This window comes from Podarcis liolepis, assembly GCF_965112155.1.
Source record: "Podarcis liolepis genome assembly, chromosome: 7".
Lineage (NCBI taxonomy): Eukaryota > Metazoa > Chordata > Lepidosauria > Squamata > Lacertidae > Podarcis > Podarcis liolepis.
Genome location: NC_139561.1, coordinates 76,327,934 through 76,352,725, shown reverse-complemented (window position 1 = coordinate 76,352,725; position 24,792 = coordinate 76,327,934). Strand labels below are relative to the sequence as shown.

At 48.4% G+C, this 24,792-nt stretch overlaps 1 protein-coding gene across 2 annotated transcripts in view; it reads left to right on the top strand.

Moving 5' to 3' along the window:
- Positions 1–24,792, top strand: part of IGLON5 (IgLON family member 5) — a gene marked incomplete at its 5' end in the record, with an annotated part of 135,805 nt that overhangs the window by 90,897 nt on the left and 20,116 nt on the right. For both annotated transcript variants that reach the window (XM_083515397.1, XM_083515396.1), the window contains 2 exons: positions 11,119–11,197; positions 22,287–22,519. In XM_083515397.1, the coding sequence (XP_083371523.1) occupies positions 11,119–11,197; positions 22,287–22,519 (312 nt within the window). The remainder of the gene's footprint in view (positions 1–11,118; positions 11,198–22,286; positions 22,520–24,792) is intronic.

Genomic DNA, 24,792 nt, shown 5'->3' with positions numbered 1-24,792 from the left:
ACAGGGGGTCTGCAGTACTTCGCTAATTGGAAACCACTGCATTAAACCACTGAAATACATTCAGAGCACATACCTGCCTCAAGAAATTCTGGGCACTATGGTTTGCTATGAGTTGCTGAGAATTCTCTCTCTCTCTCTCTCTTTCTCTCTGTGTGTCCGTGTGTGTGTGTGTGTGTGTGTGTGCACGCGTGCAGACTACATCACCCAGAATTCTCTGAGGGGAAAAATATGCTTTGAAATACTGAAAAAAGTAATTAATTACACAATATTTGCAGACTAAAAGAAAATAGTGGTAGCAAATGGCACTTGTATTCACTTGCATGATTTCCTGATGTTGCAGGAATTTCCACTCCTGGCTGCATTCCTGAAGGTATTCTTCAACATCTCTAGATGTGCCTGTGTCAGAACTTCCTAAATCTACTTTTAGTATCTGGATGTGTCTTGTCAATGCATCCCTGGGTTAGACATCACCACATTCCCAAACATTCTTTTTCCAGCTCAGTAACCAGCCTCTGCTGATCCATATGGAGAGCCCCAACCTTGTATTCCCCCCTCCTTGGTTAATTTCTTCCATGTCCCATTGGCACACATGGCTGCCTGTCAATATAATCATTTCTACCTGATGGAGTCAGGAAGGTCAGACCTGGGGAGACAGGGACTCGCCCCTCGCAGTGCCAGGCTCTTTTCCGCCAGTCCTTGGCAGGGCACTCTACTTATCTCACCCTTGTCAACCTCCATACTGAGCAAATGGACTTTGTTTGGAGACCCCTGGATCCCAAATACAGCACGGCAGATTTTGACACGTTATGTCCTCCCTTTTAGATGTAGCGCTTACCAAGGCAGAGGTGTACACTCTCAGTTTCAAATGAATGCCAATTCTGACTTGTGGCAAACTGAGTCAGAGTAACCTGTAGCAATTAATGGACCTAAGTTAGTCATGCTCACCCATTTCAATGGGCATTGGGTACAATTCTTCATGGTTTGCTTCAAATGGCCATTCGATAAAAAGGCAACCAGGGCCAGTCCTCCCATGAGGCAAGGTGAGATGGCCGCCTCAGGTGGCTGGATGTACAGGGGCAGTCGATGCAGCTTCCAAGGCTTGCATCTCCAGCTGCCACAGTAGCAGCAGCAGCACAGCAAATGCACTCCTTGGAGGCTGAATCTGCCACCTCCTCAGCAAACCCACCATGCCATCTCTGCCCCAGAGCTCCAACCCTTCTGTCTTCCCACTGTCCAAAGAGTTCAACGCTTCTGTGGAAAATCCCCAAACCAGTCTGGTCAGAATGTTGACTGTTGTGGGTGGAAGGAGATTAGCTACCAATTAGTTCCAGGGCCCAATTCAAAGTGCTGGTTTTGACCTATAAAGCCTTAAACAGCTCAGGACCACAATACCTCAAGGACCGCCTCTTTCCATATGAACCTACCCAGACCTTAAATCATCTTCCGAGGCCCTTCTTTATATGCCTTCTCCTCGAGAGGTCCAGAGGGTGGCAACATGAGAACGGGTCTTCTCTGCAGTGGCTCCCCATCTGTGGAATGCTCTCCCCAGGGAAGTTCTCCTGGCACCTTCATTATACACCTTTAGGCACCAGGCAAAAAGTTCCTTTTTAACCAGGCCTTTGTTGATCTGATTTACATCCTACGCCCTTTTAAAATATGGTTTGGGGGAAGCTATTGAGTTGTTGTTTTTATTTTTATTATGTATTTTGTGGTTTTATATCTTGATTTTATTCTGTGAACTTGCCCTGAGACCCCCAGGTATAAGGCGGTATATAAATTCAATAAATAATAGTATTTTTTGTATTTTTTAAAAAAGCAATAGGCGGAATTCAATGGACCATTGCTGGCCAGCTGGACTCTTGAATAGGAGCAATCTGCACTGCAAGACTTGTTGCAAGCTCCGCTTGCAAATAACAATAAACAGACCATGAGCAGGGAAGTCATAGTCACTGCTGGTTAGACCTTGCACAGTGTATTTGGCATGGCAACGTGGTCACATACTTGTCTCCCTGCTGGGCGTGGTGTCTGTGTTTTGCTTATTCCCTCTTTCTTTCAGTCCATGGCAGCTAAATTAACCCCATGCCCTGTTTCAGAATGCAAGCATTTGACCCCCCGTGGCTTGGAAATGGCCCCAATAACACTGCCGCCTTGCCCTGCCCTGCCACTTCCCAAATCTGGCCCTTCAGGGACCAGGCTGGCACCATCCCTCATCCAAACCAGCTCCTTGAATCGTGCTTGAAAGTCAGTCAGTGCAGACAGGGGAGTCCTTAGGCACCACCTCACATTGCAATAAAAACACTGCTTAACTCATTTTGTCGCTCCTTAATCTCTGGGACCAACACGGCAACAGCTGTCTATATCCCATTACTATGAAAGATACCGGAACTTGGCACCTGAAAATGGGGCATTTGCAACACGAAGATGAAGGGAAGCAAAATTAACTGTGATGCCTGCTTCTTGGGTGAGGGCAAGGAACAGAATATCATTCCCCGAGGATTTTTTTCCATCCATATTAACCTTCTGCTCTGCTTTAATATGTAACGTCACCCTCTATATACCAGGGAACCAGCGACTTTTCAGTATTGTCTGATGGAGAGAGAGTGTGTGTTCTGTTTAAGAGGAAAGCTTGCATGTTTCTTCCACCAGTGGAAATCAGATAGCAGAGAGCCAGTGCAGTGCAGCAGTTAATAGTTCTTGTACAAGGACCTGGGAGAGAAGGTTTTGAATCCCCACTCAGCCATGAAGCCCACTGAGTGGCCTTGGGCCAGTCATGGTCTCTCAGGTTAACCTACTTTACAAGTTACAGATAGGTAGCCGTGTTGGTCTGCCATAGTCAAAATAAAAAAATTCCTTCCAGTAGCACCTTAAAGACCAACTAAGTTAGTTCTTGGTATGAGCTTTCGTGTGTATCTGAAGAAGTGTGCATGCACACGAAAGCTCATACCAAGAACTAACTTAGTTGGTCTTTAAGGTGCTACTGGAAGGATTTTTTTTATTTTGACTATGGCAGACCAACACGGCTACCTATCTGTAACTGGAACCATGGAAGGCACCACATTCAGCCGCATGAAATGGAAGTCCATCAACCTCACCAAGAAACTTGCACAGTGTGTATCTGAAGAAGTGTGCATGCACACGAAAGCTCATACCAAGAACTAACTTAGTTGGTCTTTAAGGTGCTACTGGAAGGAATTTTTTTATTTTGACTACTTTACAAGGTTGTTGTGAAGATAGAATGAGGAGTCAGAGATGCCCCATTGAGCTCCTTGAAGGGAAGGAGGGATGGAATAATAATAAATAGTAAATAAAATCCAGAGGCATATAATTATCTCAGCGAAAGCATCCATGACAGATCCAACCTCTGCTTTAAAAAACCTCCAAGGAAGGAGAGTATAAGTACAACAGTTGTTGTTGTTGTTTTATTGCACATCATCTATTTTAACCTCCACACCAGACACTCCCGTAGAGCTCCACTCAGAGTAATTGATTGTTATTATTACTTTATACAGTGCCTCCCTAGACTTGGTGGCATCTGGAGTGCGTTTTTATTAAAAATGGGAATCAGGAGTATTAGAACAATGAACCTCTGATGTGATCTAGCAAGGCTGTTTTTTGTCTTTAAACTGGGGCACTCCAATCTTTATTGAGGGGGAGACGACACCACAAAACTTAGGATGCTACTTTATACTCAGTTACAGAAGACCTTTGGTCCACATAGCTCAATATTGTCTACAGGAGGGGTCAGCAATGGGTGCCTGCAGGAGAAGATGTGCCCCCACCTCTCCCCACTGCTGAATCAGGCTTGAAAGATGCATCCTGTTGTAGCCAACAGCCACTGCTCCGCCTCTGAGTTACAACCCTTCTGGAAATGTTAGCAAAACATTGCCTGGTGGAGTTCGCAATGCCGCCTTTTCTTCCTGAGCTACCAAGTTTTATAAAAACATGAATGGCATGGAGACAGGGCCGCATTTAGCTACTGAAGGTAATGGGGCTCTTTATATGTCCAGCTGTCCTTTGTCAACAACAATTGCTGCTGTTTTTTGTGTTGAATATATGCTATATAGTAATTTAGGGACACAGGTGGCACTGTGGTCTAAACCACTGAGCCTAGGGCTTGCCAATCGGACGGTCGGCGGTTCGAATCCCCGTGACGGGGTGAGCTCCCGTTGCTCAGCCCCAGCTCCTGCCAACCTAGTAGTTTGAAAGTATGTCAATGTGCAAGTAGATAAATAGGTACCACTCCAGTGGGAAGATAAACGCCGTTTCTGTGCGCTGCTCTGGTTTTGGCAGAAGCGGCTTAGTCATGCTGGACACATGACCTGGAAAAAAACTGTCTGCGGACAAACGTCAGCTCCCTCGGCTAGTAAAGCGAGATGAGCGCCACAACCCCAGAGTCATTCGTGACTGGACTTAACTGTCAGGAGTCTTTACCTTTATATGGTAACTTATGGACCTAATATGTATCTAAAGCCATTTGCACATAACAGTCCATGCAGAATGTAGGCACCCTCTATATAAAAATGAGCAAACCAGTGATATTATAGGGAGCAAGCTAGCAGGCAGGGCCCATTACTTACATCATAGGGGCCTACACAACAGAAAACACTGTTGCTGTATGTAGGTTTTATTTAATTTATTTTTTATCTTATATTTTGGAAAGAGAGTGGGGCCATAAGCTATAGCTTGTTTAGTTTATACGTAAATCCGGCACTGCATGGAGACAATCCAGAGAGTTTCCTCCTCTCCCTCTCTCATGTTAGAATTTGCCATAGCCTAATGAAATGAATAGGACTTCTTTTGACCGTGCTTCATTTCCCCTATTGATGGGTGATGCTGAGGGATGAACATGCCTCTGTGAATTAGCCCAGGTGGCGCTGTGGGATAAACCACAGAGTTTAGGGCTTGCCAGTCAGAAGATCGGCGGTTCGAATCCCCGCAATGGGGTGAGTTCCTGTTGCTCAGTCCCTGCTCCTGCCAACCTAGCAGTTCGAAAGCACATCAAAGTGCAAGTAGATAAATAGGTATCACTCCAGCGGGAAGGTAAACAGTGTTTCCGTGCGCTGCTCTGGTTCGCCAGAAGCGGCTTAGTCATGCTGGCCACATGACCCAGAAGCTGTACACCGGCTCCCTCAGCCAATAAAGCGAGATGAGTGCCGCAACCCCAGAGTCGGCCACGACTGGACCTAATGGTCAGGGGTCCCTTTACCTTTAAGGCAATGTGGTGACCCCCATAGGTGTTCTTGGATGCCAACACCCCATGATCTCCAGGCAGCATGGGGAGCATGAGAGTTGCCCTCCACAACATCTGCAAGGTCCCACGTTGACTGCCCCTCCATTTGTCTTTGATGTTAAAAGAAAAGAACTCTGCTCACGCTCAGGGGATAGCCCTTCCTCCAGACAGCCTTTTGGCACCAAGTAACAGGATCAGTGAGTATGTGTATTTCTGGTGAGGCATGATGTGTCCTAGGCGCTTCCAGGCCCTGACAATGGTGCTAAGCGCATGCATTAAGCAGACGTCCTGGTCCAGGAGGGACTGCTGGCTTAGCAGCATCTGCTGTGACCCTCAAGCTGCCTGAGTGCCACGGTGCCAGTTGCTGGATATTGACAGTCGCCACTCGTAGCCAGAGCGAGAACATGAAGTAAACACGATGTCACATCCAAGTGAGAGTCGCCAGTTAGATACCTGCCCACTGCAATCTGTCATAGGGGAGGGCTATCTGGGATGGAGAGGGATGGGGAGCTGGGCCAAAGGGAAACCTGGAGCACACAGCCTCCCCCTCTGAGGAACGTTGATAGGATTGGTGGGGCACAAGCTGTGTAGGAATGGAGAGGGGCTTGGTGGTGGCGGGGAGGAAAAGAGAGAAAGGACAGCCGGAGGCTTGCGAGGCATTGCTGAGGAGAGCTAGCGGGGCTTGCGCGGGCTGTGATTGATCTCTGTCCATGTCTCTTTCTTCCCTCGTCACCTTCTCCCTGGTTCTGCATGCAAAGCAACCGTCTGCCCCTCCGACTTGTGTCCGGCTCCATTCGTCAGCCAGACAGAATCTTAATCAAGCACTTCACCGGAGGGGCCCAGGCAGGCTTCTGCTCTCGCTCTCACTCACACACACACAGACATACACACAATGCATTGCTGATCTGTGGACAGATTTAAGAATCGGCAAGGTCAAGCAGGCTGCCTTACCTGGTCTGAGTTCCACAGGCACGCAAACAAACAAGCAAAATTAGATCACACCCTCCTAATCTGGATTTAGAAACTGGAAATATATCTATATGGATATCTGTATAGATATCTTTATCACTGTGTGTGTGTGTGTGTGTGTGTGTGTGTGTGTGTTCCACCACTCATTCCATAGGGAGTTCTACTCATTTCAGACCTGTATCCCAATTTGTAGAATGTGTCTTCTTTGTTTTTGTAGAATGTGTCTTCTTTGTTGTTTTTTTAGCCTATGGCTGGTTTCCCCAATTTTTGATCATCGTAAATAGTTGCTTTTATATTGTTTCTACTGATAATTCCATGGCTTTATTCTTTTTGTGAACTTCTCCGAGGGTGGTGGTTGCTTTTCCAGTCAAGCGGTGTGAAATTTTGAGAAACAAACCAACGATTTAAATTAATAGCCCTATGTTCATCTTGTCCATTAAGGTCAATGGGTTTGACTCGGAGTACGACTAACAGTGGATGCAACCCCTTTAATTCACAATCACTGGAATGGATTTTACCAAATATATTCTGTGTTTGGGTTGTGACTAACAAAATTTGTTAGCATGGGGATTTTTGCAGGGAATGACACTGAATGGATCCCCCCCCCCCGGCTTTCCTGACTCTTTGAGGAAAAATAAAGCACAGAACTTGGGGGTGTTATTGCACCGAAAGGCAAACCCTACCCTCCACCCCAAATCTGAGTTGTCTGACCTACACTCACAGGGTTCCCACCATGTTGGGGTATATGCAACACCTCTGTGTGCCGAGCGCTCAAAAATACACTGCGTGTTGGGAGCATGCAAACCCAGCCTGAGTGCTTGGTATATGCAGATTCTCTTTTTACTACACTGGTCCATCACAACAGCGAGTGTTTTTGCTGGTATTTGCTGAGCAGCTGCTAGTCCTTAATATTTGAAGCCTATGGACAAAAAATTAGCTATGTCAGTATGTAACAGGTAGCCCATGACTGATGGCAAATTATGAGCAGAGAGAGATTCGGATTTTTTGCAGGCCGGTATAGGGCGAGGAGAATTTGCTTGAAAATCTCTCTCTCTCTCTCTCTCTCTCTCTCTCTCTCTCTCTCTCACACACACACACACACACACACACACACACACACACACACACACTTTTTAATAGCTCTAGTGAAGAGGCATCATTAACCATGAATAGGACCAGAATGGGGCAGATGATGAATAGGGCAGATGATAGGGGGCTGACTCTGTCCAAATCCCTCCACCTCTTTCCCTGGCTCCAATCTTTGCAGCAGATGCCCCCAAATGCTGGTGACACCATTGAATGACCTGCGCTGTGCTAGGCAGTGGAAGGAAATCACTTGGAAGACATAAATAAATAAATCCATAATAAAAATGAAGCTGGTCGGGTCCCCTGCTGCATGGCTGCTGACTAAGCTTTGACCCTCGGATCTCTCCCAGATGCTGATGCCTGTCAATCACAACCTGGACTCCAGTTATGATGGAATATGGGCAGGGTGGGCGTAGTGACTGGGTATCTCAGACAGGAGCAATGCCTCAGTGCTCTAAGGCCAGGGCTGAGCTTCAGGCCTTGTTTTCAGTGCCCGGAGCTTAGGATGTGCAAAATGTCACAGGGCTGGTTGATTTCCAGTTTCCCATGGAAGGGGAGCAGCTGCAACCTGGAGTCAGCAGAGGGCTTCCCACTCTAGCAACAGCACCGGAGGGGTATCAAATTGTCTTTGTCTTGGGAAGTCAAGAAAATAGAAGCCTCCCAAAAGGGAAAGGTCCATAGCTTTGTAGCAGAGCAGGCAAGTGGGAGCCGCAACCAAATGTTGCAGCATGGAGTGCTCCTTTCTGGGTTCCCCCCAGTTTTCTAGCCCCACCTTTTTTCAAGGCCTTCCGAATCAGAGGATGTGGCTTTCTGAGCCTTGATGTACACCTCCCCCTCTATCTGGATGCTTCTAGATGAGCTGCTTATTGAACATGCATCCTGGTCATTTTATCCAGGGAGATTAAACGACGTTAGCTATTCAATGGGCATTTGGCCTGATTTGTTTGCAGGGGTGCAACATTCCCAGTCGCATTCCCAGTGAATTTTCCCATCCCTTTCCCGGTTGCAAAAAATGTCTGATCTTCTGGAGAAGCACTTATGCTGTGCAAGAGCTCCCAACTAGCCTATAACTGTGCAACTTGAATTTGCTGGTATGTGGTTGAACCCCACCCCAAAATAGCGGCAGCCTGGAAGCTCACTCCCTCTCTTTTTAGTCTCTCTGTGGGTTTTCACCTTAATTATTCATCCCTTTGAGCAGCAGTGCAGGGAGATAATTTTAGACTCTGGGCCATAGTTCCTGGGCTACTTTAGATTGGGATGTGTATTGACTTCAGTTACTTCGGCATGTGAGAAGCTAAGCCTTGCTCTGTTTTTTTTTTAGTGTGCGTTTGTGTGTTCTCCTGCTCCTTCTGTTGACTTCTGCCCCAAATTCTTGCCCTGATGACAGCACCGCCTCCTGATGGCAGCAGTCATCATATCAAGTGATGAATTGCCGTGGGCGAGCCAGACTTTGGAAATGACAAATGGTGCCGTTTATCTCTACTACTGCTGCCCAACCTTTGCATGTTTTGAAATCCTGGGCTTGCTTTCAAATCGCAAGCTCGTGATGACAAACAATCTGGGTCTGGGCATCCCGAGGGACCATTGTGCTTCAACAACAACACCTCCAGCCCCCTCAAATAAGAGTCAAGCCAGGCATCTGACTCATGACATTCCTAGCTCTGCAGCATCAGAACCTGTTAATGACCAGGTTGCACATCATGACATTCAGGATCTACAGACTTGTCTCTTGGACCCTTTCTCCAGCTATTGTCAGCCCAGCCTCTAAGCCTCCTGACCTTAGATCACTGGGAGAGGGAGAGAGAGTCAGTGGATTTTTGACAGGGAAAGAAAACGGAGGCACATTTGATGAGGCATCCCCGCTGATGAGCCCTCGGGCAATCTAGGCTATGTATGCACATGCACTTTCCACCCCAATTCAGAAGAGAAGAGAGGCTTGTACCATGAGTCAGATTGTTTCACAAATGTTCTCTTAACAGCCCTGATAGGAGGTGGCACTCCAGTGTCCTTGGTGGTTGCCATATACTCAGTCAGTGGTTGCCTCGCACAGGTGGAATCTCAGAAGTCAGATCCAGGTGAAGGTGGCTAGGAAATCCAGCAGTCACTCTGTCTAAATGGAACCTCAATGTTCAGAGGCAGAGTATGCATTCAAAGAGAAGTTGCTGGGAATTGCAGGTGGACAGAGCACTGCTGCACTCTGTTTTCTGCCTCTCTTCCTTTTGTTTTAGAGAAGCACAATGTTTGGAGAAAGGGGATCTTATGAGTCATGACCAAATGGACTTCTTCTTCTGACACTTGTCTTCATATTTACCTGTTTGTGTGTTTGGGGCCGGAGCAGGGGAAGGCATCGTCAAGGTTGTTGTTACTTTAAGCAGAAGCGTCATTGACAGTGCGGGTAAGCGATGCAATGCTTGCATCTGCTGTCAGGTAAAGAAGAAATCACACCGTGCACTTCAACACACTTAAGTGCTGTTCAGTCAATGATACCTCAAAGAGAACTACAGCAATGCTAATGAGTCATTAATACCCCAAGGAGATGTAAATGAATGGGAAAGGAGATTTACAGTTAGTTTACACAAAAAGCAGATCATGTGGCAATGCTATTCCTAGCCTGTGCCACTTCAAACTGCAGGTGAGGGGCTTGCATGGTGTGTGTGTGTGTGTGTGTGTGTGTGTGTGTGTGTGCACGCGCAATACAACCATTGCAGTGCTGAAGGGGAAAAGAGAGAGCCAAGAAAGGTTCCTTTAACTAAAAAAGGTCTCTTGACCTGCCTGTGGGTGCTATACTGTAGGCCAGGCATAGGCAAACTCTGGCCCTCCAGATGTTTGGGACTACAATTCCCATCATCCCTAGCTAACAGGACCAGTGATCAGGGATGATGGGAGTTGTAGTCCCAAACATCTGGAGGGCTGGAGTTTGCCTATGTCTGCTATAGGCAATGGTTTGAGAGAATCAGTAGGGTTACATGCTCTGTTCCTCGTCAGTGCTGACTCCAGGGTGGGACTGTGAGATTGCCATGTGAATATCCCTAGAAAGTAAACAAGCTGCAGTGTTGCTTTCTACTATTGTACCCCAAAATAGAGTGGCTAGCTCAAAGGGCGAATGGGGGAGACATTCAACTGCTTTTACATTTAAAGGTGAACTTGCCTAATTGTCACTTTCTGAAGCTGATACAAAGCCATCTTTCGAAATTTGCACAGCACTCTGAATTTTGCAGTCCAGCTACCCAGACAAGCTCTGTGTACATAAATGCATGGACGAGGGTAAAGTATGTTTAGTGCAGTGAAAATAAATACAAGAACATGTTTTGTTGTGGGAAATCACTTCGCAAAAATGTGTGTATTAGTAGAAATGTGTGCTAAAATGCTGGTGAATTTTCATGGGAACTTAAAAAAAAAAAACCACAAACTGATGTGGAAATGTGGAAAGCCAAATTTAAGATTTGAAAAAAAAACCAAGAAACTGAGAGAATTGGAAACTGATGTAGTCAACCATTCCTAGTTCAGAGCAGCTCAATATATTGACAGCCAAGTGATAATCTAATCATAAATCATTTTGTGAACATCATCCTCTGTTGATCCAGGGCTGTGTCACTTCTAGGTTATACAGAACTCTTCTTCAGGCAGAATTCTTACAGGATGATATTAAGAATGGGAAAGCTCAGAAAGCTTGCCTGTTTCTACATCGACAAGAGGTTTCGGCCTTATAACAACTTTAAAAGCCCTACTCCTAAAAGAGGTGTTGCTTGTTTTGCCATCCCTGGATCTCTCTACATGGCAATCCCTCGGCCGCACTCTAACAGCAACTTCTCTCTGTGTCTTTCACTGTGCAGGCCTGCTGGTTCGGGGTGCTGATTTTAACCAGCCAGCTGACAATTACACAGTTTGTCAAGGGGACAATGCAACACTAAGGTGAGTTTCTCCCTCTAACCAAGGAGTGTGTATTTGTCTGTCTGTGTGTGTATATACAGTGGTACCTCGGGTTAAGTACTTAATTCATTCTGGAGGTCCGTTCTTAACCTGAAACTGTTCTTAACCTGAAGTACCACTTTAGCTAATGGGGCCTCCTGCTGCTGCCGCGCTGCTGGAGCACAATTTCTGTTCTCATTCTGAAGCAAAGTTCTTAACCCGAGGTACTATTTCTGGGTTAGCGCAGTCTGTAACCTGAAGCGTATGTAACCTGAGGTACCACTGTGTGTGTGTGTGTGTGTGTGTGTGTGTGTGTGTGTGTGTATGGGTGGCTGAAAGAGTGATGAGCCCTCCCCATTAATTTCTTACCATGGACCAGACCAAAGCCTTCCACAACCTAGTGGTCTTCAGAGGTTTTGGACTTCAACTCCCATCCAACCTAACCAGGAGAGTCCTGCTAGCTGATGCTCATGGGATTTATAGTCCCAAACCTCTTCAGGTTGAGGAAGTAGTTTCTCAAGCTGTATGGACTCATATCTTCCTCCTGTTCTAAACTAACTAGAACTTCCATGTCAGCCCCCACTCAACCCCACACCTCTGTCTTTGGGAATAGGGAGCCTGTGGATTTCAAGACGTTGTTGTGCTACAGCTCCCATCCTTTTTGAACACTGGTCACACTAGCTTGGGCTGATAGGAACATAGGGAGTCAGACCCATTGGCCCACCTAGCTTCACGTTCCCTACACTGCAGTGCCCACTGCTGCTGGTAGGGCAGAAGGCAAGGAGGCCAACAGCAGGTGGCGCCAGAGTGAATAGCAGGCAGAGCCAACTAATTCCACTTTTGTCCCCATCCTCCTCCCTGCTGGAGGAGGCAACACAGAGTTTAAAAAGGAAGAAGACAGGCAGACCCATTCCACAGACTGTAAGAAGGCAGACAAGTGAGGGCTAGCTGGGGGCAGACTGAGATCAGTGGGGCAGTACCCCAGTTGCCCTCATGGTTTGGTCTCCACTGCTATGCTGACTGGCTCTCCAGGTTTCCAGGTGGGGGACATTCTCAGCAATACCTGGAGATGCCAGAGAATGAAGCTGGGACCCTCTGCAGGTGCTCTCCCAACTGAGCTGTGGCCTTTCCTCCCAGCCCAGGGGATTTGGAGCCCTGTGGGTTAAACCACAAAGCCTAGGACTTGCCGATCAGAAGGTCGGCGGTTCGAATCCTCACAACGGGGTGAGCTCCTGTTGCTCGGTCCCTGCTCCTGCCAACCTAGCAGTTCAAAAGCACCTCAAAGTGCAAGTAGATAAATAGGTTCCGCTCCGGCGGGAAGGTAAGCAGCATTTCCGTGCGCTGCTCTGGTTCTCCAGAAGCGGCTTAGTCATGCTGGCCACATGACCCAGAAGCTGTACGCCGGCTCCCTCAGCCAATAAAGCGAGATGAGCGCTGCAACCCCAGAGTCGGTCACGACTGGACCTAATGGTCAGGGGTCCCTTTACCTTAAGATTTGTGGGGGCAGCTACCTGCTGCCCACATGTTGGCTTTATTTATTCAATTGCCCTGAGGTAAAAGGAGAAATGGGGATTATCAAATGTAAGCACCTAGCGGGCCACCATACAAAGGTCTTGTGGTGGGCCTGCTGGTCCCAGGGACCACCAACCGCCACAGACCTCCCACGTAAGGGAAGAGTGGCTCCTTCCAAGCAGAGCAAAACAGAAGGACACTCTCTGGTGATGCAGCCATCTTTCATCTACAGCCTTTGCTCCAACAGAGAGTGGGACCTTTCCCTGACCCTGCTCTCCCGTTCCCCCTTCCGTTGATGTCTGAACCCAGAGCAGGTTTCGTCCCGCAGTTCAATCATTTAACTCTCCCTGCCTATTAAAGTTTCATCGCAACATCTTGACAGTATTTAAATAAAATATGCCCTCTCCCCCTCCCCCCACCTCACGGCACAACGCACAATTACCTTCTCATAACGCGTTAATAGCAGCTGGCGGTGACTTTCGGGATGGCTAATAACTCTGTCAAATGCAGCATAAATTCACCAGGCCTTGGTGCGAATACTTCTGCATTGTTTCGAAGCAAGAGGACATAGGGAAGCTGCCTTGTACTGGGTCAGTGCGAGAGACCGCCAAAAGCAGTGTTGCCTGTAACTGGCTGGCAGCAGCCCTCCAGAGTTCTCCCAGCCCTAACATTGGTGACGGAACTTGGGGCCTGCACACAGAACAGGTGCTCTGCCACTGAGTGACAACCCTTCCCATTAGGCCCCCATAGGAGAGCCTTCCTTCCCTGTATTCTGAGGGAATTCCATTACCCCCACATCAGGATCATACCCCTCAACTGTCCTGTTTAAATCGGAACATCCCATTTTGGGGGGGCCGTGCTCTTGCGAGGCAGCACGGCACCCAAAAATGTGCGGGAGAGCACATCTTGCATCTTTCAACCATATCAATAGCGCAGAATTATGTGAAATTCTGTGTTCCAAAATTAAGTGCAGTTATATAAAAACATGTGCAGGGATGCTTGGTGCCAGGGTTTTAACTGCCCTTGCTTTTACAGCAACCTAGCACGCAGAAAGGAAGCTGGAGAAGCTTCTCCCACCCCACATTGCAAAGAGATGCATTGAGATCCCCTTTCTCCCTCTCTGAGTAAGGACTGGGTTTTAAAACTGCATTCTCCACTCTGCACATGCTCAGGGGGGAGAGTGATGGTTAGTCGTGTAAGTGAGATGCTATGGGCTGCAGCCAGATTGACTAGAACTCATGCTGTCCTAGAGCATAAGAGCTGTAGTAGAGGAGGAAAGATACTCTGCACATGCTAAGGGACAGCCATTAGTGCATCTCACAGGTTGTTTGGAACACATGCCCACCTGACTTTCAAGAAGAGAACAACTGCAGCTCTCAGCGACCGCTGGCTGCCAGAGATTATGCTCTTTCATGGGGGAAGCAGCCACCAAGCCCAGGTTTCACGTGGCTGCATTATAGGGATCCGTCTGGCCCTATGATGACCTCTCGTTCCCAGCACAAAGGACCTCTGCTTGTTTCTTGCTCGTTGCTCTTTCTCTTCTTTGGTGTTCCATGCACTAATGGGTCTCAGTGGAGCAGACTCAGTGCCAGTTCCAAATGTGGCCATCATTTCTTGTGCTTTCCGGATGGTTTTTGTATTATGATCTGACCAATTAGCCCTCGAAACATAGGGAGCTGCCTTATCTTGCATCAGACCACTGGCCCCATCTAGCACAGCATTGTCCAGCACTGACCAGCAGCAGCTCTGCAAGGTATCAGGCAGGGTTCTTTCCAAGCCCTACCTGGAGCTGCCAGGGATTGAACCTGAAACCTTCTGCTTGCAACGCACATGCTCTACTACTGAGCTACAGCCCTTCACAAGTACTTTAGCACCTCCTGTTTCAGGTTGAACATTTAGGTTTGGGCAGGGTGCTCATCAGTATGTGGATGATAGCCAGCTCTACCTCTCTTTCAAATCGGAACCAGTAAAGGCGGTGAAGGTCCTGTGTGAGCGTCTGGATGCAGTTGGAGGATGGATGGCGGCTAACAGATTGAGGTTGAATCCTGACAAGACAGAAGTACTGTTTTGGGGGGACAGGGGGCAGATGGGTGTGGGGGACTCCCCGGTCCTGAATGGGGTAACTGTGCCCCTGAAGGACCAGGTGCACAGCCTGGGAGTCATTTTGGGCTCACAGCTGTCCATGGAGGCACAGGTCAATTCTGTGTCCAGGGCAGCTGTCTACCAGCTCCATCTGGTATGCAGGCTGAGACCCTACCTGTCCATGGACTGTCTTGCCAGAGTAGTGCATGCTCTAGTTATCCCCTGCTTGGACTACTGCCTCTATGTTGGGCTACCTTTGAAGGTGACCCGGAAACTACAACTAATCCACAATGTGGCAGCTAGACTGGTGACTGGGAGTGGCTGCTGAGACCACATAACACCGGTCCTGAAAGACCTACACTGGCTCCCACTATGTTTCCGAGCACAATTCAAAGTGTTGGTGCTGAGCTTTAAAGCTTTAAATGGCCTCAGCCCAGTATACCTGAAGGAGCGTCTCCACCCCCATCGTACTGCCCAGACACTGAGATCCAGCTCCAAGGACCTTCTGGCGGTTCCCTCATTGCAGGAAGTGAGGTTACAGAGATCCAGGCAGAGGGCCTTCTCAGTAGTGGCACCCACCCTGTGGAACACCCTCTCATCAGATATCAAGGAAATAAACAACTATCTGACTTTTAGAAGACATCTGAAGGCAGCCCTGTTTAGCGAAGTTTTTAATGTTTGTTGTTTTATCGTAGTTTTAATATTCTGTTGGAAACCCAGCCAGATGGGACGAGTATAAATAATAAATTATTATTATTATTATTTTGGTGTAACAATGCCATACCCACAGGCACAATAGGATCTCACTGGTATGGATAGGCTTACACTTCTTATTGCCACTTCTTCCTGCAGGCATCTCATCACCGACCACTGGCTCAGGCAAGATATTCACAACTTTCAATCCCAGAGTGGCTAATGTGGTCCTCTAAGCATTGTTGGGACTCCAGCTCCTGCCAGACCCAGCACCAGGATGTCCCATCAAAAGCCATTCTGCTGAAGCCCCGCCCCCCTCCAACCTGGAAAAGCCCAGACTGGACATGGCAGGAGCAGTTCCATGCCTTTAAAAACATTTAGATGAGGAGCAAGGGTTCCATTTTAAAATCACAAGAGAGATGCACACTAGGAGAGCAGAACCCTCCCCTCCTTTATGCTTATTTCCCCAAAATTGAGCTCAATCAGAGCTGAGCGCTAATATACCTTAAGGCAATTGACCTTGACAGGGAGAAAAGGGGAACATGATAGAAGTGTATGAAATTATGCCTGGTGTGAAATAGGGATGGATGTGCCTGTTAATTTTGGTTTCTTGTTTTCCCCATGTTGAGATCAGTTTCTCACATTTCTGCAGCCATTTGTGAGTTGTTGGTTTAACAAAGGAAGCCTCGTGAAAAATTGTCAACGTTTTAGTGCAATTTTCTACTAATATACACATGTTTGTATGACGTTTTGATGAATAATCACATTTTGCCAGAAACTTTGCCCTATATAACAGGTGTGTGTGTGTATACTAACACACATTTTCTGCATATTTTCACCAATACATGCTCTCTCTTGTTGACACATTAGATGGAGAACCACACTGGCTATGAATGACTGGCTTGCATGCTAGTTCAAAAAGTGAGAGCTTGGTAGTTTCTCGTTCCAATGCAAAGAAAATCAAATTTCCCCCCCCCCCATCACTAATGTAAAGCAAGTGGATGGCAATAAGTCTCTCTCTCTCTCTCTGTGTGTGTGTGTGTGTGTGTGTGTGTGTGTGTGTGTGTGATGGTCACCAATCTAGATGGCTTTAAAAGAGGAGTAGACAAACATATTCTCCAACTGCCCTGAAAATGCCGTGACTGTCACAAAAACCCTTAAGCCATCGCGGCTTCTTACTTGGTCACGCCAAGTCCCGAATTCCCAAGGGACCTTCCCTTGAGTGCAGTATTTCAATGTGTTACTGGAAATTCAGATTCATGCGCCCCACTAACACATTTCTTAGATCTAGGCCTCGCGCTCCATTTCCCCAACTCAATATGGCGTCACTTCCTGTTTTTAAAAAAATGAAAGCGAGATATGGGTCACTTGAATGCCCCTAAGAAAATCTTTCACCATTTCCCTGCTTCTTGGTCAGTCTCCCATAAAGAAAGCGGTGGGTTGGGGAGCGAAGAGGATGGGGCTTGTCCACAAAGCCGCTGCATCTGTGTCCCTGCTCCGGTCTCTGAGGAGGAGGAGGGTTAGCGGCGGGCTGTGGAAGGATGGCAAACTCCTGTGACCCCCTGGCACTAAGGTGGTGGAACTGCGGGAGAAAGTGGCTGTGCTGGAGGTGGAGATGGGCACAGGACAGAGCCATATGGAGCATGAGGAGAAGAAGAGCAGGAGAAGAACAAAAGATGAACATGGCAGGATCAGGCCACGGGGCCCGTCTAGGCTAGCATCCTGTTCTCATATTTGAGAACCCAAAGCCCAGGACAGCACCCCCATTTTCATCTGAGGAATGCTGGAGGGTAGGGACAGCACGATGGCTACTCTCTGGCTCCACAGCTGGAGGCATCAATGCTTCTGCTGGACACTGAGGCCCAGCGCTGAGGGCCTTCTGGCGATTCCCTCACTGCGAGAAGCCAAGTTACAGGGAACCAGGCAGAGGGCCTTCTCGGTAGTGGCACCCACCCTGTGGAACGCCCTCCCACCAGATGTCAAAGAGAACAACAACTACCAGACTTTTAGAAGACATCTGAAGGCAGCCCTCTTTAGGGTAGCTTTTAGTGTTTGATGCATTACTGTATTTTAATATTTTGTTGGAGGCCGCCCAGAGTGGCTGGGGAAGCCCAACCAGATGGGTGGGGTATAAAATTATTATTATTATTATTATTATTATTATTATTATTATTATTATTATGAATACTGGTTGCTGGAAGCAACAGGAGGACAGAGTCCTCCCTTGCTCAAATCCTGCTTGCTTGTTTCCCACGGGCATCTGGCCGGTCAATATGAGAACAGGATGCTAGCCTAGACGGGCCCCGTGGCCTGATCCTGCCATGTTCATCTTTTGTTCTTCTCCTGCTCTTTTTAAAATATAAATTGCTTTGTTCACTCAATAGACATCAAAGCAACCAGGATGCTCTTTGAGGGAACGTGGGTCTACAACATGGGGCGGGAGAGCAGGGAGAGCTCCCCTCCCCATGTACCCTCTCTGCACCCAGACCCCTCCGCACACGCCCAGCTGGAAGTTGTGAGTCAGCATGCGGAGATTGTCTCTCTGCCATTCCCCCCTTCCTCCTTCCTCCTCCCCCCACCCGCCAGCCCCCCACTCCAAACAGCCTGCAGTGTGCCGGGTTCCCACCAGCCTGAATCAGCAGAGGCTTTGACCTACTTCCCAAGACCTCTCCCTCCTGCTCTCTCTCTCTGCAGAATAGAAGGGGGAGGAGGTGGAAAGGAGCCCTCCCTCCTTCGCTCGCTGGCTGACTTGCTTGGCAGGAATACTAAGCGAGCTGCAGTACAGAGCCTACGTCTTTTGTTAGCTCCCAGGGGCAGGTCACCCCCACCCAGTACCCTGTCTCCATGGAGGAATTTTGGCAAAGCTGGAGCAGAGATCCACCTAGTCCAGCGCTCTCTCTTTCCCACAACGGCCATGGAAATGATGCCTTTCTATGCTGCCTCCTTTCCTTGGATGCTGAGATATACTGCAGCTCTGCATGGAGGTTTTAATATCCTGGCTCGTGGCTGCTAGTATGCCTATCGTCTACCACCACCTTTTAAAAAGACGGTGGTTTTAAAAGGGCAACAAGCTCACAGAGGATAACAGCCTTCAGTGGCAACTAGGCATGGAGCCTATGCAATATATTCCCTGCTGCATTAGAAGCCGAAGGCAACCCTGAGTACTGTGTGCTGGAGAGAGCATTTGAGCTCATGTCCTGCTATTAGGGTGCTGGTTTGCCACTGTGGGATTAGGGTGTTGGATCAGATGGAGCTTTGGTCTGATCCAGCAAGGCTCTTTTTGCGGTTTTAATCCTCTCTCCCCTAGCTGCCATCACAACACTTATTGTGTCAGGGACTGGACTGAGAAGGAATGGTGGGGGTGCCAGTATAGATTCAGAACAGTGGTTGGCAGAAGGGCACAGTTCAGAGGCTGCAGAGGGGAGAAGCTGGGGAATATTGGAAGAGGAACAGCAGGAAGAAGAAGCACCGGGGAGAGCCAACTGACAGACTCGGTGTCTTTTGAAAGCATTCCTGAACCACCCACCCCACCCAGGACCCGGCATGCATTGAGTGTACTAGAACAAAGATCTCAGAGGCAGAAAGCTCAGATTAGCCGACACAGGGGTGGTGTAGAATAGGAGAGGTGGAGGGGGGGGGACTTTACTCGGAGCAACGCCATTATTTAGAGAAGACTGCATTCCTTCATGTCTCCCTGTGAATATTAATAAATGACATGGTAGGAACTTTTATTGTTTTTCTGTTCCTTGGCTGCTACCGTGAGAGGTATCGGATCCCCCATAGCCTGACATATTGCAGCAGTGAGTTCCACCCATTAATCCCACCTTCTGAAAAGAAGGAACCGCTTCCTTTTTGCCAGTCCCAGAGCTAATGCCCATTGGACTTATTGGGTGATCCCAATTTCTGTTACAATAGCTTTCTGCCATTCTGTATATTTTTTACGTGGGTGGTGCTGTGGTCTAAACCAGGAGGTCAGCGGTTCTAATCCCCGCGACGGGGAGAGCTCCCGTTTCTTGGTCCCTGCTCCTGCCAACCTAGCAGTTCAAAAGCACGTCAAAGTGCAAGTAGATAAATAGGTACCGCTCCGGCGGGAAGGTGAACAGCGTTTCTGTGTGCTGCTCTGGTTCACCAGAAGCAGCTCAGTCATGCTGGCCACATGACCCGGAAGCTGTACGCCGGCTCCCTCAGCCATCATAGTGAGATGAGCACCACAACCCCAGAGTTAGTCATGATTGGACCTAATAGTCAGGGGTCCCTTTACCTTTTTACCTCCGAATGGCTGGCAGGGGGAAAGCGTTAAGCAGGCCCTACCCACCACCCACCAACCAACCAACCAACCAACCAACCAATATTTTGCTTTCCTTAAAGCTTTTTTAAAAAAAATCAGGAAAAATAACCAGGTATATTGTAGATTTGGCCCTTTCTGTCCCAGGATTCTGACTTTCTCCTGGACACTTTCATCAGGCATTGTGCACCAAGATGCCACTAGCAGATATCTCAGCTCTGGGTCCGTGGCAGAATGTGAGGGGCAGGGCAGGGTGTGTGGAGGAATAGCATCTATATAAAATATCAGGGTCAGCTGCAAATTCAAGGGGGAAACACAAAGCCCTTCCCCTCCCCACACCAGCTTTTCCCCAGTTATCTTTGGAAGACTTGTCCAATCTGTGCCTGACAGCTGTCAGGGACCAAGAAACGGGATTACTTAGCGCCCACTCGCCTTGAAGGCGAGAGAAAAAGCACTCCGATAATTAAATCTTGAGGCCGGGAGCCACAGGGCAAGGGGGGTGAGGAGAGAGAGGGGAAGGGAAAGAGAGAGGGGGGGGAGAAATGAAGTGGCAGGAACAGTAGCGAGATGCCAAGGGGGTGGGCGGGCAGATGCCAGGGCCTCAGAGAGGGTGGCTGCACAGAGAACACCCCAAGCCTATTTGCAAGGCAAGGGTTGCTTTTGAACGTGCCCGTGCAGGATTTAAATTCAGCAGCTGAGTTCACAAAGTCTGGGATATTTTAATGTCCCCCCCCCCTCCTCCCTCTCCCCAACACTCATTTTTTCTGTAAATCCACAGTTTGGAAGGTGTTCAAGTTTTTAGGGCTTGATAAAAAGAGAGAGTGTGAGAGAGAGAGCTGTAATAACATGGGCTTTTGGACTTCAAAGGGCTTGGGAGAGGGGGAAAGAGAGAGGGAGAGAACGAGAGAGCGCCAAAGGCCTTGGCAATCTGTGAGGAAAACTCATGAGTACTTTCATTCTCTCCTCCCTCCCCACCACACTTCTCCCTCACATGTTACAATGCTGCGTAATAAATTCTGCTCGGCTGTGTGCTACAGAGGCGGAAAAGGGCCCAGCTTTCCCTCAGATTACAAACCGAGCGATATACAGAGCAGGGTATTGCTCAGGTGCTGAGGTCCCTGTTCTCTCAAGGCCCCAAGATGGCGGCTGTTGCCTGGACTGGGGTCATGGAGGCAACCTAGGCCTTGAGGTTATGGGTGCTCCCTTGACAGGGCCTGAGTGCATAAATGCCAATGTAAGCAGGCCCCACTTGTGCTGTATATCTGTCCCTCTTTGAGGCAGATATATTGTGCGAATGCTGGGATTGGAAGGAAGTGGGATTCGATTAAGTTTGCACTTTCTGAAACGGTACATGAACCGAAGCATAGCCCAACCTTTGAAACTTGTGCTTCTCCGAATTTTCAAGCCAAGTTCCCTAGCCAAGTACAGTGGTACCTCAGGCTACATACACTTCAGGTTACGTACGCTTCAGGTTACAGACTCCGCTAACCCAGAAATAGTACCTCGGGTTAAGAACTTTGCTTCAGGATGAGAACAGAAGTCTCGCGGCAGCACAGCAGCAGCGGGAGGCCCCATTAGCTAAAGTGGTGCTTCAGGTTAAGAACAGTTTCAGGTTAAGAACGGACCTCCGGAACAAATTGAGTACTTAACCTGAGGTACCACTGTAATACATGTCTGAAAATACATGTGTATCAGGGTAGAGCATGCCTGAAAATGCATACATTAGTGGGAAGCATCACGCAGAAATGCATGACTGGTGATAAGCTGTTTTTAATAGTGTATTTTACATTGCTGTAACCCTCTCTGGGACCATTTTGTTGAAGGGGTGCATGATAATAAATATAACAGCAACAGCTTTGCGAAAACGTGCAAATTGCCTACAAATGTGCAACACTGGGACAAATTCACACTAAAACGTTGATGAATTTTCATGAGAACTCTTTTGTTTGTTTTTTAAATAAATAGGAAACTGATGTGGGAATGTAGAGAATCAGAGACTTAAAAAAATAAATAAAAAAATAAAACACTGAGAGGAAAGTGAATGGAGAAACTTCTCTTGTGCCTGCCTTTACCTTACTGACCTCCCTGACCCTAACCATCCAGAATATTCAAAGATTTGGAACAGACGGAATAAAGTATTTCTTCACACGGCACATAGTTAGACTTTGGAATTCGCTCCGGCGAAAACTAGGGGTGGCCACCAATTTGAAAAGTTTTTAAAGGGGATTGGAGAAGTTCATGGGGGGTTAGAATATCAGTGGATATCAGAAGTTCATGGGGGGGGGAGGCGTAAGGATAGCAGTGGGGTTCCCATAGACTTCCGGTTGGCCGCTGTGAGAACAGGATGCTGACGAGATGCAACTTTGACCTGGTCCAGATGTTCTTACGTCCACTGCTGCATCCCTCAGAATCTGATATAGGAGCCAGCCCTACCCTGCCCCTACTTCTGCTGTTGCCCCGTTTTCATTCCATCGTTCTGCTGCTCACCTTCGCTGCTTAATTCCTCTCCCTTCTCTGCAGCTGCTACATAGACCAGCAGGTGACGCGCGTGGCGTGGTTGAACCGCTCCAACATCCTGTACGCCGGCAATGACAAGTGGTCCATCGACTCACGGGTGCAGCTGCTGACCAACAGCCCCTCGGAGTTCAGCATCATGATCACCCATGTGGACGTCTACGACGAAGGGCTCTACACCTGCTCCTTCCAGACACAGGACAAGCCTCACACCTCGCAGGTGTACCTCATTGTGCACGGTATTGCTATTATGATTACTATTTTTACTATTATAATTTCATACCCACCCTCCACCAGCAGCAGCCCCAGGGTGGGTTAAAACAAATCAGAATTCAAAATCCTTTGCTGACGGTACCATTTCTCCAAATTGCCCAACTAGCAAAGGTGCTAAGGTCCTGCCAGCCTTTGCATCTGACTATGTAGGTCTAACTCCCCAGACCTCTACCCTCCGTCTCAGAGGAGAGCTGCACTTTGGCTCTAGACAACTTGGAATCTCTCTCCAGCTGTCAAAACCAAACAGAGACTCCTCTCCTCTGCTCCTCCGCTGGTTCCCAACCGCCTGCGGGATTTCTGCAGCATTGGCAAAAGCCACAACTGCAATACTAGCCTACCCCATAATTACACCCAGCCCCCCCCCTTTTCCCACGGTTGCTGGAGCTGGGAAGCCAGTACAATAGGAGCTGATTGGACCCCGGTCCGGAACGAGGCGCCTGGGCGTCAGGAAACAGCTGTTCTCAGCTCCTCCATCATTCGCCGTCGCCTACGTCACCCCAACCTATCAGGGCAGACAATGGGGATCATTAGGCCCAGTCAGGAAAAAAGCAATTTCTTTTTCGGGGGCTCTTCCGCTGGGGCAGAGAAAGCAGCTATTGGGAATTAACCCCGAAAGCACTAGCCTGAGGATTTGATGAGGAGGCACTCAAAATGCAGCTGTTTCTGGGGTGGGACAGCTATTTATAACAAAAAAAGGCAAACAAACTGGCTGACATCATGACAGGAAGACTAGTATGTATTGCAAGGACCCCTGGAGAAGGGGAGGGGGTTGCAATGATCCTTTGCTGACCCCTTGCCCAGAGTAACATTGCATTTTCTCTTGCGGAATCCCCATCTGCTGTGCCCTGGCCACTAAATGTTAGTGATGTTGGGTGGGGAAAGTATATGTGTCCCTCACTGCAGTCCCAAGTGCAGGGCTTCACATTGGTGTTAATGGCAATAATGGAATAAATTAAAGGGAGACAGCTGGGGGCATCATCAAGTCAGATATGAAGGCTAAAAAATCAAACCTTCAGTTCCCTGCATGCTGGCCGGTGTCCAATGGGACTGGTAGGGTGGAAGGCAGGGAGCTCAACAGTAGATGGCGCCAGAGCCTGCTAATTCCAGTTCTGTCCCCATCCTTCTCCCTCCTGAGTTCTACAAGGGCCACACTGAGACTAAGCAGCAGCAGGAGGAAGCTGACAGCCAGGACCACCCCTGGGACCGAGTGGAGGTAGTAAGGCAAGCAGACTGGGGTTGGCTGGGCAGTGTCCCATCCCAACGGACTAGCCTTCACTGTCTCTCTGTCTTCGTAGGTCCACCCTAGATACTTACCCTTGCTCACTCCAGGGAGCATGACAGATCATTGAATGTAATCAGTGTCAGCTCTAGGTTTTATGGGTGCCTCTATGCAAGTTGCCTTCCGGGAATGAGTCTTTCAACAGCGGGAAGAAAGAGGGCAAGACGAGCCAAGGGTATCCACAACTCCTCATTGCACTTGCCAAAACTCATGGGAGTTGGAGAGGCCAAGTGAACAAACAGTCTCAGCAAAGAAGGAAGGGGAGGAGCAGGGGCAAGGGTTATTAGAAACAGCAGAAGCAGATTCAGGACAGCACGACTGGTTCCTACACACAGGGCCCAGGGGACAAGAGGGTGTCTTCCCACATCCTTCCCAAAGCCTAGGACATGCTGGGCTTTGGGAAGGAGGTGTGAGGCTCTGAACAGGGTCCTAGACTCCTCCTTCCCCCTTCCCAAAGCCTAGTTAATGCTTTGGGAAGGAGGCAGGAGAGCTCTGAGACCCTGCCACAGCCACAAGCCTCCTTCCCAAAGTCCAGCACCTTGCTCACCTGGCATCAACTTTTGGCCTTTGCCATATTACCAAGGTCCTCCCTTGCCCCCTACTGGAAGTTGAGGCTCGGCTGGTACCCAGTGATGCTGATACCTGGCATTACCACTGAATGTAATATGTAAGAAGAGAATTTGAAGACAAGCCTGTAAATGGTTACTAGCCACGCTGTCTATGTTCTGCTTGTTGTAGGCAAAATGCCTTTGAACCCCACTTGCTGGGAATCATGACTGGGGAGAGCAGTGTTGTGTTCAAGTCCTGCTCATGGGCTTCTCATAGGCCTCTAGTTGGCCACTGTGAGAACCAAATGTTGGCTTTGGTGGGCTTTGGCTTCTTCTTATGCTCTTAAGTACAGTGGTACCCCGCAAGACGAACGCCTCGCAAGACGGAAAACCCGCTAGACGAAAGGGTTTT